The 20,358-nt window shown below is 48.7% G+C and overlaps 2 protein-coding genes across 13 annotated transcripts; both read left to right on the top strand.

Moving 5' to 3' along the window:
- The first annotated feature begins 1,817 nt into the window (after window positions 1-1,817).
- Window positions 1,818-7,568, top strand: LOC125535938 (Pentatricopeptide repeat (PPR) superfamily protein). Of its 9 annotated transcripts, none has more exons than XM_048699013.2 (5): window positions 1,818-4,274; window positions 6,476-6,695; window positions 6,780-6,822; window positions 6,996-7,067; window positions 7,165-7,568. In XM_048699013.2, the coding sequence occupies exon 1, from the start codon at window positions 1,896-1,898 to the stop codon at window positions 4,086-4,088; it is 2,193 nt and encodes a 730-aa protein (XP_048554970.2). In that variant the 5' UTR covers window positions 1,818-1,895; the 3' UTR covers window positions 4,089-4,274; window positions 6,476-6,695; window positions 6,780-6,822; window positions 6,996-7,067; window positions 7,165-7,568. The 9 variants fall into 9 exon arrangements, with proteins under 9 accessions (XP_048554970.2, XP_087400151.1, XP_048554968.2 ...); XM_087544025.1 differs by having other exon boundaries at window positions 6,987-7,067; XM_048699011.2 differs by having other exon boundaries at window positions 6,942-7,067.
- A 1,464-nt stretch (window positions 7,569-9,032) lies between these two features.
- LOC125535939 (transcription factor EMB1444-like) lies at window positions 9,033-13,077 on the top strand. Of its 4 annotated transcripts, none has more exons than XM_087544026.1 (10): window positions 9,033-9,266; window positions 9,471-9,665; window positions 9,750-9,828; window positions 9,920-9,961; window positions 10,076-10,135; window positions 10,472-11,695; window positions 11,797-11,874; window positions 12,334-12,444; window positions 12,536-12,661; window positions 12,750-13,077. In XM_087544026.1, exons 1-10 carry the CDS (start codon window positions 9,175-9,177, stop codon window positions 12,813-12,815), a joined length of 2,073 nt encoding a protein of 690 aa, XP_087400152.1. In that variant the 5' UTR covers window positions 9,033-9,174; the 3' UTR covers window positions 12,816-13,077. The 4 variants fall into 4 exon arrangements, with proteins under 4 accessions (XP_087400152.1, XP_048554977.2, XP_048554976.2 ...); XM_048699020.2 differs by having other exon boundaries at window positions 12,331-12,444; XM_048699019.2 differs by having other exon boundaries at window positions 10,466-11,695.
- The last annotated feature ends 7,281 nt before the right edge of the window (window positions 13,078-20,358 follow it).

Below are 20,358 nucleotides of genomic sequence, written 5' to 3'. Positions count from 1 at the left end.
TTCTTCGCTCATAGCAAATAATAATACTCTTTTGGTATAAATCACATACTCCTTCCTCCATTAAGTTTGGCCATTTAGGCTTTTGTCTCGTTCTTTCTCTTGTCTTGTACCACACAGCACCAAATCGGTGGCTAATCTCTGAGATGGCTATTTTAGTTTTTTCTCGGTACAAGTTGAGAGTTTATCCATTGGTTTTCTTTTCTTTGTTTATAGATTGATATTTTTCCTACAATTTTTTGTTTTTATATAGCTTCCTGTTTGATTTTATTTCTTTTTTCCCATTTCTTTTATCATTTTTTCTAATTCATGAATATTTTTAAATCCATAAAAAAGTAAAAAAAAAATCATCAACAGTTTTTTTACGAATTCATGTGTTTTAAAGAAACCTGAATAGTTCCTATAAATTCATGAACATATTTAGAACAACTCCAACGGAGCGACCCAAACAGACACCGATTTTGTCCGCTTTTTGTCCGTTTGGGTCGCCCGTCCGTATCCGCTTTTTCGTTTAGGTCGGCAAGTGCGCTCTACGGAAGGCAGACCCATTTTATGCATGTCCGGGTCGGCATTTCGTCAAACACATAGAGCTCGCAAACGCCGGTGCACTTTGGCCATGGCCTGGACGAGCTGGAGCCTGCTGCTTGAGGTCGGGCGGTGGGCGAGACCGTGCAGCAGCTGGGCGCGGGGAGGCGAGGCCAGGCCGGGTTCGGCGCAGGGCGAGACCAACGGCTGCAGTAGCGCCGCCCGGGCGAGCGGACGAGCTGGAGCCCGCCATGGCTCTGCTGCGCGGCAACGCAAGCTTGGCGCACCGTGGCGAGTTCCATGTATTGGAGGGGAGGTCGCAAGCGGGGCGAGCGAAGGCCACGACAAGCAGGGCGAGCGAAGGCCACGGCGAGCACGGGAGCGGCTAGCTACGCACGCGGGGTAGCATGCGTTGTGCATGCACGCACGCACGCAGCCACCTGCACTGTCGGAGCAGCATGCCCGCCGCGCTCGCCGCAGCTCACCGCGGCCGCTGCGCCAGCTCGCGCCCGCCACCGCTCCTGCCTGCCGCATCTAGTTGCGCCCCCGCCCCCGCGTCTCATGCTGCAGCTCGCCGCGTTTCCCATGTGTTGCATCTGGCCGCGCACCGCTCGCGCTGCAGCTCGCCACCCTTGCGCCCGACGGAGCCGCCCCGCGCGCTGCCGCGCCCTGCGCGCCGCGCCCCGCTCGCGCTGTAGCTCGTCGGAGCCATCCTCGTCGTGCCTCGCGCGCCTCCGCCCGTGCCTCGCTCGCGCTGTAACTCGCCGCGTCCCGCGCGCTGCCGCTCCGGCCCCGCGCTGGCCGGAGGCATCCTCGCCCTGCCCGTGCCTCGCTCGTGCGCGCCGCATCCCGCGAGCTTGGGCGCGGCGAGGCAAGGCCAGGCAAGGCGAGTCGACGGGCGCGGCCGGGGGAGCACGAGCCCACCACGGCGGAGCACCAGCGCCGGAGAAGAACGAGCGGGGTGGGTGGGTGGGAGAAGAAAAAGGAGGAGAGAGACAGGATGGGATGGATGGGTGGATGGCAAGTGGGGCAGGCAGCACATGCAACCGGATAGAGGCGGACGGGGAGGGCATAGATAGCGCCCGCTTTATGTCCGCTTTTGACCCAAATTTTCTCAAATTTGAGACGAAAATGGGTCCGCGCGGACACAAAATGGACAGCAGGTGGACGCTGCTTGTTGGGTCAATTTTTATATGCGGATGACCCAAATGGATAAAATGGATCGCTCCACTAAAGTTGCTCTTAAAATCCATAATTGTTAACGTAGGCTTTAAGTCCAGCCCAGTAGACATTGACATTGCAGCAGCAGCATCAGAAATTCAGAAGAGCAGTGTCAGCCGTTGCGTGCGCGCGCGCGAATTCGATATCGGCGAATGCCAGGCGAAGCCGTCGCTTTGACGGCCCCGGCGTACGGCGCTCTGATCCACCGCCTCGCCTCCACCGGCCGCGTCGATGCCGTCCACGCCGCCCTCGCCTCCGCGCGCTCGGCCCTCGCCCCCGCCTCCCTCCACCCGCTCTACGTCGCCTCCATACGCGCCTTCGCCCGGGCCGGCCGCCTCCAGGCCGCCGTCGACGCCTTCGAGCGCATGGACCTCTTCGCCTGCCCGCCCCAAGCCACCGCCTATAACGCCATAATGGACGCCCTCGTCCACGCCCACCACCACCACCAGGCTCACAAGGTCTACGTCAGGATGCTCGCCACCGGGCTTGCCCCCGACCTTCACACCCACACCATCCGCCTCCGCTCCTTCTGCCTCACCGCCCGCCCGCATGTTGCCCTCAGACTCCTGCGCACTCTGCCAGACCGTGGATGCCATGCCAGAGCCGTCGCATACTGCACCGTCGTGTCTGGACTCTATGCGCACGGCCACCCCCACGACGCACGTCGCCTGTTCGATGAAATGCTCCAGGGACCGGTGTTCCTTGATACTGCCACTTTTAACAAGGTCCTGCATGATCTTTGCAAGAAAGGGGATATCTCTGAGGCTGCCGCGCTTCTCGCCAAGGTTCTCAAGCGGGGGATGTCTGTGAACAGGTTCACCTACAATATTTGGATCAGGGGGCTCTGCGAATGTGGGAGGTTGGCCCAAGCCGTTGCACTTGTAAAAGAGATGGACGACTACATCACACCAGACGTTGTGACCTACAACACGCTCATCCGTGGCCTTTGCAAGGGCTACAGAGCCCAGGAGGCTGCACACTACCTTCGTAGGATGATGAACCGGGGCTGCATGCCAGATGATTTCACCTATAACACCATTATTGATGGGTACTGCAAGATGGGAATGATGCAAGAAGCTACTGAGCTCCTTAAGGATGCTGTCTTTAAAGGTTTTGTACCGGACCGGGTCACATATTGCTCCTTGATCAATGGCCTATGTGCCAAGGGTGATATCGAGAGGGCGCTGGAGCTGTTTAATGAGGCCCAAGCAAAAGAACTGAAACCTGATCTGGTAGTGTACAATTCTCTTATCAAGGGACTCTGTCGCCAGGGGCTGATCTTGCAGGCCTTGCAGGTCATGAATGAGATGTCCGAGGACGGTTGTCATCCTGACATTTGGACATACAACATTGTTATCAATGGGCTGTGCAAAATGGGGAATATTTCGGATGCCACAGTTGTGATGAACGATGCCATTTTGAAAGGATACCTTCCTGATGTGTTCACCTTCAACACATTGATTGATGGGTACTGCAAGAGGTTGAAGCTGGACAGTGCTCTTCAGCTTGTTGAAAGGATGTGGACATATGGCATCACCCCTGATGCTATCACATACAATTCGGTCCTTAATGGTCTCTGCAAGTCTGGGAAGGCCAATGAAGTTAACGAAACATTCAAAGAGATGACACTTAAAGGATGTCGCCCAAACACTATTACCTACAACATACTGATAGAGAATTTCTGCAAGTCCAATAAATTGGAAGAGGCCTCTGGGGTGATAGTGAGGATGAGTCAAGAAGGACTAGCTCCTGATGCAGTTAGCTTCAACACACTTATTCATGGATTTTGTAGGAATGGTGAGATTGAGGGAGCGTACATACTTTTTCAAAAATTGGAGGAAAAGGGGTACTCCACAACAGCTGATACATTTAATATCCTAATTAGCGCATATTGCAGTCAACTGAACATGCAAATGGCTGAAAGTATTTTTGAGAAGATGGTCCAGAAGGGATATAGACCTGATTCGTATACTTATCGCGTCCTAATTGATGGATCATGCAAGACTGCAAATGTTGACCGTGCATACGAGCATCTCGTGGAAATGATAAATGGGGGTTTCATTCCATCAATGGCTACTTTTGGCCGTGTAATAAATACACTCGCAGTGAACCATCAGATTACGGAAGCTGTGGGCGTTATTCGTGTCATGGTTAGAATTGGAGTTGTTCCCGAGGTTGTAGATACCATCTTGAGTGCTGATAAGAAGAAGATAGCTGCACCAAAGATACTTGTTGAGGACTTGATGAAGAAGGGTCACATTAGTTACCCTACTTATGAAGTACTGCATGAAGGAGTGAGAGATAACAAACTAAATAGAAAACAGGAACAGAATAAATATATTTAGCATGGTTGCCTCACAACATCAGTCATTCACTCAACCACAAGTACTTGTTTGAGAGAAACCACAAGTGCTTATGTCATTAGGTCCGCAAAATCTTGGATGCAACAAACTTGATCACCTCAAGGTTATACTTTCATATTTCTGCTCAGAATAGGGAGATCATCTGTTCTTAGATGCAAGAATACAAAGGTCTGTGGTAAATCTCTATGCTTCACACTTCTTGTATTAAGAGTTTCCTGCATTAAGTTTCAATCTGCTTCACGTTAAAAGTTTAGTGGTGTGGGACTGTTAGAGTACGTAATGGGCCTAATGGCCTGGGCTGCCGGTATATCCCGTTAGTCTTAGGGTTAATTAGAGATAAGGGTCGCTTGCTTAGGGGTCAAGTAAGCCTTGCTTGGGAGTCAAGTAAACCTCTCTATATAAAGAGAGGAGATGTATCAATCTAATCAAGCAAGAATTAAGAAGGAAATCCCTTCCATCTTGCCCGGACGTGGGCAAAAGGCCCCCGGCCGGCCCTCTCGCGCCCTCCTTCTAGCAGCACCATAACAATTTGGTATCAGCCAGCTTCGGTTCGATCATGTCTTCACCGCCGCCCAACCCGTCTCTTCCGCTGCCGGGATCCTCCGTCACACCCGCCCCCGCCGTCCTCACCCCGGAGGAGGTGTTCGGGGCGCTGCGGGACCTAACCCAGGCGGTCCAGGAGATCCGCCTGTTCTTGGCCGGGTCCTACGGGCCGCACCCAGCTGCGCCGCCCATCGCCGCCACCGTGCCGCCGTGGCTGCCGTGGCAGCCGCCGCACCAGGCGGCCTCCGCCGCGCTCGCCGGGTCACTGCAGCAGCCGGTGCAGCTGCCATCCACCGCCCCGCCCTGGCTGCAGTGGCAGCCGCCGCTCCTGGCGGCCTCCGCCACGCCCGGCGATCCGTCGCAGCAGTCGCTGCTACTGCCCCAGGGCGTCCCCGCCGCGCTCGCTGGGCCGCTGCAGCAGCCGCTGCAGCTTCCATCCACCGCCACCACCGCCCCGCCCTGGTTGCAATGGCAGCCGCCGCTCTTGGCGGCCTCCGCCGCGCCCGGCGCTCCGCTGCAGCAGCCACCGTCGTTCAGCTCCGGCCCTGCATCGACCGCGCCGGTGGGAGTCCCGATCCACCAGATCATGTTCCCGTCGTCGCCATCACCGCTTCCCCAGGGCGTCCCCATCCAGCAGATCAAGTTCCCGCCGTCGCCGTCACCGCTTCCGGCTTGGATCACTACCCGCCACGTGTCGGCGGCGGTGAGGCTGCAGGCTGCTGCGCGCGGCCTCCTAGCGCGTCGGCGTGTGCGGGAGATGCGTGGTCTGCAGCTGCTGCTCGTCCAAATTGCCCTTCGCTGTGCAAAGGACCTCAATCTCGTCCACTGCGTCGGGGATCTTGGGCATACGGTTTCCCCCATGGGCGGCGGGCATGCTGTTTTTCCCCCGGGCAGCGACCTCAAAGTCTGTGACATCGGCGGTTTGGGGGGGCGCTCCCCTCCTCGTCATTCTCCATCGCAAGCCCTCCACTCTTCCCAGTGCGGTGCAGACCAACAGCCGTCCGGCGGGGAGAAGGCAGGGTGTCACCGACAGGAGCACACCGCGTAGCACCACTGCATTCCGCCGCCGGCCGCCGCGAGGGCGCCTCTGCTGGTCGCTCTTGTGACCACTTCCAGGTGGCCATACACATGCACTCCTTTTGTCCAGGTGATGTCCATGGGATCCAGGTGGCTGTACACGTGCATGTCCGACGTGCGGATGGTGTCCACTTTCTGTTAAGGGGTCCAAAATAAAGCGTTCCGGTCCATTTCAGGTTGAGAGTAATAAAACAAGCCGAGATGTAAAAGGCTTGTTTTTAGGTGTTAGGTTTGTGTTGCGTCGAGTCATGGTTATAAGTTGGCTACGCTGTAGCTCAAGGACAAGCTGCATGTCCAGGTGGGGTGTAGTGTTAGAGTACGTAATGGGCCTAATGGCCTGGGCTGCCGGTATAGCCCGTTAGTCTTAGGGTTAATTAGAGATAAGGGTCGCTTGCTTAGGGGTCAAGTAAGCCTTGCTTGGGAGTCAAGTAAACCTCTCTATATAAAGAGAGGAGATGTATCAATCTAATCAAGCAAGAATTAAGAAGGAAATCCCTTCCATCTTGCCCGGCCGTGGGCAAAAGGCCCCCGGCCGGCCCTCTCGCGCCCTCCTTCTAGCAGCACCATAACAGGGACATTAAACATATATAGGATTTCACCCTTGTTACTCATGTTTTAAAGTGTTGTCCTGGAAAAAATTTAGATGCCGTACCATCTCTGAGGTAGAAGATGGCTCCTAAACTTGCTTCCCAATTGCCGGTTATTGTCTTCTGGGACTACTAACTAGTGAATTAATATTACATGTCCAGATGGAGAACCATGCTAGTAGAAGTAAGTGCTGTTGTGTGCTTTGTTTATTTGCCGACAAGAACTGTGTTTTCCCTGCAACTGGAAATGTTTCAAGTCTGTCATGCCTCCAAAGAAGATTGAAGTGGTCTAAGTATCAAGGTCCTTCTAGGTGGAGATACATGGAAATAAAAATCTTCAATAGTCTGCGAAAATATCCCTAAGAAGCATCTATAATCTTTGGTGAGAGAATGGTGAGCCTACTTCAACTGTTATTGGACTTCTCTTAAAAATTATGAATTGCCCTGATTCATATTTAATTTCCAGCTAACTTTGCTCAAAAAGTCAAAGAGCTGAGGATTCAAACAAGGTACAAACAATTTCTTCTAGTTATAGTTTTCTTCCAAGGTTCTAGCATGGCTCTATACATAGAGGTGCAAGCTTGAAACTTGACTGATGTTTACTTTTGAGGTGATAAAATCTCACCAGGATGTAGCACTTGGTTTGCAAGTTTGGAACTGATTAACTGAGTAGTTCTTACAGTTGAACATTGTGCTCATTTTGTCGAATCAACAGCAGGACAGTGCCTATTTCCTTGTAGCTGGAACCGAGGAGGTGTGTATAACTGGCTATTAGCCTTGATGACTGTACATGTATAGTTTTTACACTCGCTCATAACAAGATGACTCATAGTTCATTATTAAACTTGCAGGTTTGCTGCAATATCTATTCCAGGAACCAGAATTTTCCTTAGTTAACTTCCAGCTGCACCTGTAACTTTGTAAAGTTGTACTGAGAGGCCTATTATGTGGCATCACGCTTAAATTCATTCCGGGTCTGGAAGAAGAGTAAATTATGGAAGTAAAATACCATGAGAAATCTGAGTGCATGCCCATCTACTTGCTACCAGGCTTGGTTGACTCTTGACAGAAAGAAGTTGTGGCTGACTTGAGAAGGCATTCAAGAGTTGCCTGAGTTATGATTTGATAAAAGGAGATAATGTAGGGAAATGATGTTGGCATCAGATAATGTAATCATCCTCCAGTTGAAGTATTCTACGACTGGACCAACTGAACCACAAGTATGGAATCAAAATAAACAACACATATGCAGACAGAGAGTGGTTTCCATTTCTTTATTTAGACGTTTTCTAAAACTGATCAGCAGGTGCATCCCCTTTGGCCGTGCTGGATCCTTATTAGCTTATGTCATCACGATATACAGGAGAGCGAATACTAAATATAGGCCTTTTGGCCCTTTTCAATCAAAATCAGGACTAGGTACTACTGATACATCATGGAGTGTTTATCCCCCCCCCCCCCACCCCCCCCCCCCCCCCCACCCCTACCTTGTTGTATTGTTCTGTGTTTTATTCGATGTCGTATGGCGGTGCAGTTGCTTCTTATTGTATGTCATGTTTGGTGATGGAAGAAGTTGACTCATTCTGCAAAAGGAAAACCACAAACCAATATAGAACGTTTTGACTTATCACAGGGCTAGCTGGAGTCCAGTACCTACCAACTCCTTGTTTTAAGCTTAACGTTAGTGCTAACTCGTTTCCCTGCCACGTTGCCTTGGGTCTTCAACTTGAATTAGTATATTCATATCCTGATGCTGATATGATATGATATGTCTTCCACTCTGCACTAGCAGTTCTATGTTTTTTTTATACTCTAGAAAGCAGTTCTATTTTTCTGGGGCACATTGTTGATTGTTCAACTTTTGTACTAACTGCAAATTCTACTAGACCAGAGAATATAGTACTAGTATTTTGGTAGATCGTATTCTGTATTATTTTTATTTTAACTAATAACAGGACAGCTGGTGGCTGAAAGGGTTATTTCCCTTGAAAATTATATAAGTGGAGTTGATAAGAGGCCCGCCTCAAACTCTCAAAGCACCTGCTTGTTTGGCGCCACCTCTCATCTGTTTGTCGTTTGCTTACTCCTGCGGATTCATCATATTCCAGTAAGTTCCAGGTCTCATAAAAACCTCTGCTAGCTAGAATCAAATCAACTCTTTTCTTGGCGACCTTTTTGTGATTTCTTGTACATCAAGAGGGGAGCGTTCTTCTTGGTGAAGCCTCCCCCTCTTTTTTTTTCTCCATTCCTTTGTCTTTAGGGGACATGCCAATTAACTGTAAGAAGTACGAACTTGGTTAGCTTCCATATCTCATGACCCACATGTTTAGATATGTACTAGTTAGAGAGCATAAGCGGATCATCTATTTTCCCAACGGACATTTCTTCACTCTTATATTTCTCCTACGTTTCTCGAAGTAATTATTCATGATTTCTGAACCAAAAACCTGCAGCAGACTCTCAAGTGGGAAACCTCATGTTCTTGTGTTCAGGTCTTTACAAGCTGCCATCAAGATGTTGCCGCTTGAACATAAGCCCGGGCACTGAGTTTTTTGGATGGCAGTGACCTGCAGAACCTCCAAGATATCTGCCTTCCGTGGTTGCAATTCTTGTGGGTCCTACTTTTAATCTTGCAAGTGCTTCAAAGGGAAGGCCTGCACTGCAAGGGAGTAGTGAGGGAGGCAGAGTTATGGGAGTTGTGCTTCTAGATTTCTCTCACAAATTGATCAAACGACGAGCTTGTCTACGGTGGAAGCAAGCAGGCCGCGCATCTTACCGTTGCAGCTAGTATTTTCTGGCAGCTTGCTCCCAGTCTGCAACTTCTCTTTGCTGTGTTTGTTGCATGTTTGAGCTGTGAGCACATGGGGTTGAACACAGAATCGTTGCGAGGCTTGTGTTCTGATCGTCTATGGAAGTATGCAGTATTTTGGTCAATCAAAAGCGAGAAGCATGGGTAAGTCCTACTGTTTGTTCTCTTGATTTTTTGCTTATCTGTAGGACAGTAGTACTGAACCAACTTGGTGCGTCAAATGTAACAGGACTAAAAACATTCTTATCATATAAAGTAAATACCATCTAAAATTTTGCAACTGTTAGTCTTATTTGTCGTTAATCACTATCACTCTTTCAGTTGCATAATTTGTAAATTAACTTTCAGCATCTTGACTTGGGAGGATGGCTACGTCGACAAGATGACCAAAAACACGAGAGATCATTACGGGGGCCCAGCTGATGGTGACAACCAGATAATAACACCTACTTCTAACGATGGCCAATATCAAAGCTATCCATTTTGCCCCATCGAGGCAGCATTACTGCGCATGTCTAGTCATTTGTATTCTCTTGGAGAAGAGTAAGCATGATTGCGCGTTGTTCAACTTCTTATAATCAACGTCACATAAACTGTTTGATTCTCTAATGATTTTAACTTCAACAGAATTATTGGTAAAGTGGCCATTATGGGACAACATTGCTGGATTTCTTCCAGTGATCTTCGTTCAACTTTGGTGTACAAGGTGAGCTAAATTTACGCTTTTCGTTCCACACCACAACTCTCTGGAACTTGCATAGCACTTTAAGTGATTTCACAAACTTTACTTTTTTCAGTATCACGAAGACTGGCAATTTCAGTTTGCAGCAGGAATCAAAGTAAGACCCACTTATTTTCACTTCAGTTGTCCTCTCCAACAATGTATGTCTGTGTTCAACCAGCAAACGCAGACTTGCATGGCTAACGTGGCAATTCTTATTTCTTATTTGTAGACAGTTCTACTTGTACCAGTTATTCCTTATGGGGTTCTTCACCTGGGATCTTTATGTATGGTATGTTCAGTCGTTATTATTGTACCCACATGTTTCCTAAATGCATTAGTGCATTTATCATATTTAAGAGAATCAACATGATTTAGAGACTTTTGCGGGTTCCAGTTCCAGTTCCATTTCTAGATTGAAACCAAGCTGGTTCTGTACCTCCCCAGCAGCATTGTTTAGGGAACTCACACTATTGCTGCATAATCAGCATATTGTGTGCAAAAACAACATCAATTGCTCAGACTTGATGTGCAACAATCTTCACATAGAATATATTGAGGCTCTTCCTTCACAAGGTCTCTGTCTCTTACTTGTGACTAATCAGTGTAAAAAATTCTCAAGCCTCAGGTTTTGGAAAGTTCAGCACTGGCGACACACATGAAGGACCTGTTCTATAAGATTTACAATCCCTCAATTCCTCATAATCCTTCAGCCACAGGGTTCTGCTACTCAAATTCTTTGAAAAGACCTACTGCAGATGTATCGTTGGATCCCGCAGATGTTCTGGCCCATGACTTATTCGATGTGATCAACAATTCTGCTCAGCTATTTACCATTGAACACCTTAGTCTACCACATCCCTTCACTCCGTCCGAGTTTCCAATGTTAGAAGATGTCATTACAGGAGCGTACGATATTGGTCTAACAACTTGCTCAGATGAGAGTGATCTGTGGACCAATGTGCATGAAGCACCATCTGAACTCACTCACTGCAAGACACTGGTCGACCCGGAGATGAAAAACCTCTCATTTATGGATAAGTTGATCAATTCCAACAGCAAACTGAGTTGCACATCAGTAATTAACATACAAGATGCGGATTATAATAATATTGATGATTTTATTCTGGCATATATGGCACAAGAATATCAGGAGCACACATGTGGCAGCACTTTAGTTTTAAATGATGATGTTGTAACTTCAGATTCTTCAATTCACTCAAAGATGCACAAAGATCTTGAGGCAATTCCCAGGGAAGATATTGAGAGCTTCATGTGGCATGGTAGATTGAAACAACAAGAGTCTACAAGCCACTCTCTCCTTCAAGCGAATGGAAATAAAGCATATTCTTACTCACACCTCGAGACCAATGATTATGCTGAATTCTTAGTGGATGCTATAACCAACCAGGTTGGTAATATCCCAAACAGTTGCTCGTATCACTCGACTGATTCTTCGACTTCAAGTGAAACACAAATACAGAGAGAAGATCATGCACTGAGGTTGGATTCTTCGACTTCATGCGGAACACAAATACAGAGAGAAGATCATGCACTGAGGTTGGAGGAATCGGCAATCCCAGATCCCTTTGGTGGTCGAGAATTTTCACTTACCTCAGTCGAAGAAGGCTTCATGACTTCCAAAATGACTGTTTCGCTCCCGAAGGGAATCAACAGGACCATGACTGAAGAATGCGTGGTTCATACAATTCAAGACATGCACAGGGAAATTTCAGTTGAAATAAAGCATGAAGGCGGAAAAAAAGAACTGCACAGACCAAGACCGAGAGACAGGCAACTGATTCAAGACAGGATGAAGGAGTTGAGGGAGCTCATTCCAAATGCATCAAAGGTCTGGCTTCTGAGTTCTAATAGTTGATGTATCTCCTTCTTTTCAATTGTGTTTGTTTGCAAACAAAAAGTGCATTGATTGTATCTTGTTGCGAAAAACAGTGCAGCATTGATGCTCTCCTGGACAAAACAATAACACAAATGCTGTTCCTCCAAAGTGTATCGGAGAAAGCTGAGAAGGTGGGCTTCTTCAAATTTATGTGTGATACTGAAAAATCAGAAACCAACGATTTGCAGAAATCGTGTGATATGAATTATAATGCTCATTGAATTCGTTTTCATATCATAGTGAATTCTCACCATAGGACTATGAGTACTTCCCAGCTAAGGCCACCTAAAGATCTGACCATTTGTCTTTCCAACTTAGAAATTTTAGAAGAGAAAAATTAGAGTGGAACCCGTTAGGACCAGTTTGAGAATTTAAACCTTTTTTCTTGGACTTGGATCTGTATGCTACTATATTTAAACAAGCGTGCAGTATCCTGTCTTCATTTCCTGAGATAGTAATTATTCATTTTCTTAATCTATAAACCATGATGTGCTATTGCCTGTTAGTTTGCACCATACTTTTCCACAGGTTAGTTTTTAAAAGATAGTGTGGTGGCCGAATAACAAGTGAATACCATGTCACTGAAGCAGCTTCAGAACAAAACAAGAAATGAGAAGTTCGGTAACGAGGCCAAGAAGAAGCTGGAAAACTGCCCGCTGAGAGTGGAAGAGCTCGAGGAACCTGGTCATCTTCTCATTGAGGTCACTATATAATGCTGCATGCACTAGTTTTCATCATTGCATTTGTAACCGGTCCATGTTACCTGAACCATAGAAATCATTTTGTGCCCAGATATTGTGCAAGGAGTATGACGTCTTTTTCGAGACTGCGCATCTGTTCAAGGGCCTTGAGGTCAGCATACTGAAGGGAGAGCTGGAGCATCGTTCTGGCCAGCTCTGGGCTTGCTTTGTTGTTGAGGTACGTATCATAGTTCCCTGGTAGCTTGAATGTCTGCGACCAGTCACGTACGTTTCTAAGAATCTCATATCTGGTGGCGTGTTCGCAGGCTTCCAAATGTACAAACCAGATGCAGATTCTTTGCCCACTGATGCACCTCTTGCAGAGGAGATGATTCCATTGCCGCGTGTTCAGACAAGTGCCGCCTTGCAGCTAGTCCAGTTTCCGTTTCAATAAGAGTGTGCAGTTACAGAATATACTGTTTCATTGCAGACATCTGTTTCCTTCTCTGAGACATATGGCAACCCAGAGTTGCTTATGCTGTTACAGAATATACTTTGATCACAGGACTGTGAAATGCTATGGTGTGAAAGGAATGCATTGTGTACCAAAAGTTCATCATATGAAAGATGCCTATAAACTACTTATTCATTTGATTTTTTTTGATTTTTTTGCGGGGGCATTCAATTTCAAAACAACCAACCTACTCCCTCCATTCCAAATTACTCGTCGTAGAAATGGATGTATCTAGAACTAAAATACATCTAGATACATCCATACCTGTGACAAGTAATTCGGAACGAAGGGAGTAGAAACTATTCATTCATGGAGGTGACAGCGAGTGCATGTTTGCTCGCTAGCGCGGATGAGCAGACCCCTCAAAAAGGAAAGTACCAGGCGTCTATAACATTTGTCCTCGCGTGGTTTCCAAATCCGAAATTATCTGGCCCCTTGTTTTCGAGCGTCTATAACAGAAAAATGATTCCATTGCCCTCAGTCTAGTTTGTGTGATTTCTTTGTGTAACACATATTAGGAAATTGCATGCACAAAACGATACATGACGTGCAAATGATTCGGTTTTGAATATTTTCAAAGAAAGCTGTGGCTTTTGAATTGAACATTGGAATTAAAATAAGGACGGCACAGCGATGGCACGGATTCACCTAGAGTCTTTCTCAGAGCGGTGGACCGAATAAAAAATGAAAAAAAAACCTTTTTTATATAGTTGACTCTAACTGGCTGATAACGCGCGGTTTTCAGCAAGTTTTCAGCCCATGCATTTGGCTTCAACAAGTGTTCCTACAAAGCCACATCCTCTCATCACTACCGATCGTTTTCTCCACCGTTTATCCCTATTCTCACACGAAGCATACTACACCCTGCTTCCGCTCTCCTCCCACCACCTTCAGACCATCGGCTGCGTAACGTAGCACCGATTGCTGCACGTCAGGGGAGCGGATCATTGTTGCTGCTGAAGTTGAGTTGCGAAGCATAGATTACTACAAGACTTGGGCAGCCCCGTTGCTGTAGGCCGCCAGGAGCTACATGGGTCGCGACGAGTTGCCATGCCCGGCTAGCATCATGCAACTCCCCAAGCGATCTCGAGGATAGAGCCAGTGGCCGCCGCTGCAAGACAGGGCAATGGTGTTGCGACCACTATATGGTGGAAGGTGGTGTTGTTGTGAGCGGCGCCAGCCGGTGATGTTGCAGTGCTTCGAGCACGCTTCGATGCTGCGAGGCTGTCCAATGATGTTGGAACGCTACTGCGAGGTCATCGAAGTTGTCGCGATTGGTGACGTTGCATCAAGCCGGTATTGTGAGGGAACCGTCATGATGTGAGCTGATACTGCAAGGGCCACCATGCTATTGGGCATAAGAGCATCTCCAGCCGCGGCCCCAGAAAGGCCTTTCCAGACGATTTTTTCGCGTCGGCACCGAAAAAACGGCCCAGTCGCGCCCCAGAAGCTCGATTTTCGCCGGCCTGGGCTGAAACCAGCGCCGGCGGACCCAGGCCGAACCTGGCGCGCTGGGGGGGGCCCGAGGGCGCCGGGGCGAGCGGTTTTGGCGCGAAAAAGCCGCGGGCCAGCCGCGTCAGCGACACCGCACCTCGTCCTCCCCCAACGCCTCGGTTTCCCGCGAGGGGAATCAATGGCAAGGCCGGTCAGCCTTGCCATTGATTCCTCACGGGCGGCGCGTCACGGGACGGCGCGTCGACGCCTTCCCTCCCTCGCACGCGTACACACGGGCGTGGCATGGCTATATGAGCCGGTGGCCTCGCTCGCCTGTGGCCACACCAGCCCCGCCCTCGCCGCCAAGCTTTACCTCTCCCGAGCGTCGCCGCCGAGCCCTCCCTCTCCCTATCCCTATCCCGTGAGCCGCAGCCCAGCCCTTCCCTCTCCCTCCCCCTCTCCTGATGGCCGAGTGTTTCCCCGGAGACGAGACGGCGGCCAACGGCTTCGGCCGCCACACTCTCCGCGAACAGGAGTCGTGGATCCTGTTCCAGGCGAACATCCCGGCGCCGCCGGACATGCGCGCCGGGCCGACGGGCTGAAAGCTCAGCAACGGGGGAGTGCCCATTCCTCCGTTGCCCGACGCCGTGGCTAAATCCTCCTACTTTGCCGACGAGGTCGAGGTCGTGCGCTCCTCCCTCACCAACGCCCAGCGCTCCCTCCCCCAGTACGCCGCCGACAACCACGCGGCTTGGGTGGCGTACTTCCAACGTCGTCAGCAGCAGCAGCTGGCATCCACCAACGGCGCGGCGGTGGTCGGCGGCCTGAAGAACAGCAAGGGGCACCACCTGTGGTGGGGCGTCCCCGGCCGCACACTCGAGGGCGTGCTGACGCACCTCAAGGTCGGCAACAACCCGCCGTTGGCGTACCCCCCGGCGAGGGCGGCCGCCGCAGCGCACCGCCGACGCGACATGCCATGGGCGCCAAGGAGTTTCGGCTCCTCCACCTCTTCCTCCTCGCGCTCTTCCTCGCACTCCTCCGGCACTCCGGCGCTACTCGGCACGCCGCTCGGCCGGCGCACTCGCAGCGCTGGCATCGTCATCAACGAGGGCGGCCGGCGCGCCTCCTCATCAGCTCCTCCTCCGCACTTCGTCAAGCCAAATACGGAGCCGGGGCTCGCATCGGTGAAGGCGGAGCCGGGTCTCCCCGCCGTGAAGACGGAGCACGGCGAGGTCGAGCTCGACGATGACGTGACCCTTGAATGGACACGCCAGGACCCCCTGAAGATGGCGAGGGAGCGCCAGTGCGCCGCCCTGCGGCGCTTCGCGGAGCGCCGCCGGGGCCGCGACGAAGGAGTCGTCGTCATCGACGACAGCGACGCGCCGCCGCCGCCACCAGTCCGCCATGGCGACGCCGGGTCCAGCAGGGGCGCCCGCGTCAAGGAGGAGAAGGCCGACGATGACGACGGCGGTGACGATGGCGGCGAGGACGATGGCTACTCGGTGTTCAGACAGTTTCTTTTTTAGATTAGTTTATTGTAACACCCCGGATGTAATTTGTCATATTTGTACTCCGACTCTTGCCATTTCTGGCTTTAAGTTATGAGATTCGTGGTTGAGTTCTTGTCTTCGTTTTGCATTTTGTTCATGTCATGCTTTTCATATCATGTCATCATGTGTATCGCATTTGCATACGTGTTCGTCTCATGCATCCGAGCATTTTCTCCGTTGTCCGTTTTGCAATCCGACACTCCTATGTCCTCCGGCGCCCCTTTTGTCTCTTTTCGTGTGTGGGTGTTAATGTTGGGGAACGTAGCAATTTCAAAAAATTTCCTACGCACACGCAAGATCATGGTGATGCATAGCAACAAGAGGGGAGAGTGTGATCTACGTATCCTTGTAGATCGACAACGGAAGCGTTTGGTTGAAGTAGTCGTACGTCTCCACGGCCCAACCGATCAAGCACCGAAACTACGGCACCTCCGAGTTCTAGCACACGTTCAGCTCGATGACGATCCCCGGACTCCGATCCAGCAAAGTGTCGGGGAAGAGTTCCGTCAGCACGACGGCGTGGTGACGATCTTGATGCACTACCATCGCAGGGCTTCGCCTAAGCACCGCTACAATATTATCGAGGACTATGGTGGAAAGGGGCACCGCACACGGCTAAGAATATGATCACGTGGATCAACTTGTGTGTCAAGGGGTGCCCACTGCCCCCGTATATAAAGGATCAAGGGGAGGAGGCGGGCCGGCCCTCTATGGCGCGCCAAGGAGGAGTCTTCCTCCTAGTAGGAGTAGGACTCCTACTAGGAGGGGGAAAGCAGTGGGGAGGGAGAGGGAAAGGGGGGCGCCGCCCCCCCCTCTCCTAGTCCAATTCGGACCAGGGGGGAGGAGGCGCGTGGCCCACCTTTGGCTGCCCCTCTCTCTCTCCACTAAGGCCCATATGGCCCATTACTTCTCCCGGGGGGGGGGGGGGTTTCCGGTAACCCTCCGGCTCTCCGGTTTTCTCCGAAATCATCCGGAACACTTCCGGTGTCCGAATAAAGCCGTCCAATATATCAATCTTTATGTCTCGACCATTTTGAGACTCCTCGTCATGTCCGTGATCACATCCGGGACTCCGAACTAACTTCGGTACATCAAAACTCATAAACTCATAATATAACTGTCATCGAAACCTTAAGCGTGCGGACCCTACGGGTTTGACAACAATGTAGACATGACCGAGACACGTCTTCGGTCAATAACCAATAGCGGAACCTGGATGCTCATATTGGCTCCTACATATTCTACGAAGATCTTTATCGGTCAGACCGCATAACAACATACGTTGTTCACTTTGTCATCGGTATGTTACTTGCCCGAGATTCGATCGTCGGTATCTCAATAGCTAGTTCAATCTCGTTACCGGCAAGTCTCTTTACTCGTTCCGTAATACATCATCTCGCAACTAACTCATTAGTTGCAATGCTTGCAAGGCTTATGTGATGTGCATTACCGAGAGGGCCCAGAGATACCTCTCCGACAATCGGAGTGACAAATCCTAATCTCAAAATACGCCAACCCAACATGTACCTTTGGAGACACCTGTAGAGCATCTTTATAATCACCCATTTACGTTGTGACGTTTGGTAGCACACAAAGTGTTCCTCCGGCAAACGGGAGTTGCATAATCTCATAGTCATAGGAACATGTATAAGTCATGAAGAAAGCAATAGCAACATACTAAACGATCGAGTGCTAAGCTAATGGAATGGGTCATGTCAATCAGATCATTCACCTAATGATGTGATCCCGTTAATCAAATAAAAAATCCTTGTTCATGGTTAGGAAACATAACCATCTTTGATTAAACGAGCTAGTCAAGTAGAGGCATACTAGTGACACTCTGTTTGTCTATGTATTCACACATGTATTATGTTTCCGGTTAATACAATTCTAGCATGAATAATAAACATTTATCATGATATAAGGAAATAAATAATAACTTTATTATTGCCTCTAGGGCATATTTCCTTCAGTCTCCCACTTGCACTAGAGTCAATAATCTAGATTACACAGTAATGATTCTAACACCCATGGAGCCTTGGTGCTGATCATGTTTTGCTCGTGGAAGAGGCTTAGTCAATGGGTCTGCAACATTCAGATCCATATGTATCTTGCAAATCTCTATGTCTCCCACCTGGACTAGATCCCGGATGGAATTGAAGCGTCTCTTGATGTGCTTGGTTCTCTTGTGAAATCTGGATTCCTTTGCCAAGGCAATTGCACCAGTATTGTCACAAAAGATTTTCATTGGACCCGATGCACTAGGTATGACACCTAGATCGGATATGAACTCCTTCATCCAGACTCCTTCATTTGCTGCTTCCGAAGCAGCTATGTACTCCGCTTCACATGTAGATCCTGCTACAACGCTTTGTTTAGAACTGCACCAACTGACAGCTCCACCGTTTAATGTAAACACGTATCCGGTTTGCGATTTAGAATCGTCCGGATCAGTGTCAAAGCTTGCATCAACGCAACCTTTTACGATGAGCTCTTTGTCACCTCCATATATGAGAAACATATCCTTAGTCCTTTTCAGGTATTTCAGGATGTTCTTGACCGCTGTCCAGTGATCCACTCCTGGATCACTTTGGTACCTCCCCGCTAGACTTATAGCAAGGCACACATCAGGTCTGGTACACAACATTGCATACATGATAGAGCCTATGGCTGAAGCATAGGGAACATCTTTCATTTTCTCTCTATCTTCTGCAGTGGTCGGGCATTGAGTCTTGCTCAACTTCACACCTTGTAACACAAGCAAGAACCCTTTCTTTGCTTGATCCATTTTGAACTTCTTCAAAACTTTGTCAAGGTATGTGCTTTGTGAAAGTCCAATTAAGCGTCTTGATCTATCTCTATAGATCTTAATGCCTAATATGTAAGCAGCTTCACCGAGGTCTTTCATTGAAAAACTCTTATTCAAGTATCCCTTTATGCTATCCAGAAATTCTATATCATTTCCAATTAGTAATATGTCATCCACATATAACATCAGAAATGCTACAGAGCTCCAACTCACTTTCTTGTAAATACAGACTTCTCCAAAAGTCTGTATAAAACCAAATGCTTTGATCACACTATCAAAGCGTTTATTCCAACTCCGAGAGGCTTGCACCAGTCCATAAATGGATCGCTGGAGCTTGCACACTTTGTTAGCTCCCTTTGGATCGACAAAACCTTCTGGTTGCATCATATACAACTCTTCTTCCAGAAATCCATTCAGGAATGCAGTTTTGACATCCATCTGCCAAATTTCATAATCATAAAATGCGGCAATTGCTAACATGATTCGGACAGACTTAAGCATCGCTACGGGTGAGAAGGTCTCATCGTAGTCAATTCCTTGAACTTGCCGAAAACCTTTTGCGACAAGTCGAGCTTTGTAGACAGTAATATTACCGTCAGCGTCAGTCTTCTTCTTGAAGATCCATTTATTCTCAATTGCTTGCCGATCATCGGGCAAGTCAACCAAAGTCCATACTTTGTTCTCATACATGGATCCCATCTCAGATTTCATGGCTTCAAGCCATTTTGCGGAATCTGGGCTCACCATCGCTTCCTCACTGACTGGTGTAGGTGTCACTGAAACAGTTTTCTGTGATGCACTACTTTCCAATAAGGGAGCAGGTACAGTTACCTCGTCAAGTTCTACTTTCCTCCCACTCACTTCTTTCGAGAGAAACTCCTTCTCCAGAAAGTTTCCGAACTTAGCAACAAAAGTCTTGCCTTCGGATCTGTGATAGAAGGTGTATCCAATAGTCTCCTTTGGATATCCTATGAAGACACACTTCTCCGATTTGGGTTCGAGCTTATCAGGTTGAAGCTTTTTCACATAAGCATCGCAGCCCCAAACTTTCAGAAACGATAACTTTGGTTTCTTGCCAAACCATAGTTCATAAGGCGTCATCTCAACGGATTTTGATGGTGCCCTATTTAACGTGAATGCGGCCGTCTCCAAAGCATAACCCCAAAACGATAGCGGTAAATTAGTAAGAGACATCATAGATCGCACCATATCTAGTAAAGTACGATTACGACGTTCGGACACACCATTGCGCTGTGGTGTTCCAGGTGGCGTGAGTTGCGAAACTATTCCGCATTATTTCAAATGTACACCAAACTCGTAACTCAAATATTCTCCTCTACGATCAGATCGTAGAAACTTTATTTTCTTGTTACGATGATTTTCAACTTCACTCTAAAATTCTTTGAACTTTTCAAACGTTTCAGACTTATGTTTCATTAAGTAGATATACCCATATCTGCTTAAGTCATCTGTGAAGGTGAGAAAATAACGATATCCGCCACGAGCCTCAATATTCATCGGACCACATACATCTGTATGTATGATTTCCAACAAATTTGTTGCTCTCTCCATAGTACCGGAGAATGGTATTTTAGTCATCTTGCCCATGAGGCACGGTTCGCAAGTAC

The sequence above is a fragment of the Triticum urartu genome, chromosome 2A, assembly GCF_056163025.1.
Source record: "Triticum urartu cultivar PI428250 chromosome 2A, HENAU_Tu73, whole genome shotgun sequence".
NCBI classification, from domain to species: domain Eukaryota; kingdom Viridiplantae; phylum Streptophyta; class Magnoliopsida; order Poales; family Poaceae; genus Triticum; species Triticum urartu.
Note: the sequence above shows the minus strand (reverse complement) of the source record. Positions and strands in the feature narration are given on the sequence as shown.

Bases quoted from the DNA above. Each gene is read 5' to 3' on its own strand.
- LOC125535938 (XM_048699013.2), top strand. From the start codon at position 1,896: ATGCCAGGCGAAGCCGTCGCTTTGACGGCCCCGGCGTACGGCGCTCTG.
- LOC125535939 (XM_048699014.2), top strand. From the start codon at position 9,175: ATGGGGTTGAACACAGAATCGTTGCGAGGCTTGTGTTCTGATCGTCTA. The intron at 11,696-11,796 runs GTCTGGCTTCTG...TGCGAAAAACAG, and splicing joins TCATTCCAAATGCATCAAAG to TGCAGCATTGATGCTCTCCT. The intron at 12,445-12,535 runs GTCACTATATAA...TTTTGTGCCCAG, and splicing joins CTGGTCATCTTCTCATTGAG to ATATTGTGCAAGGAGTATGA.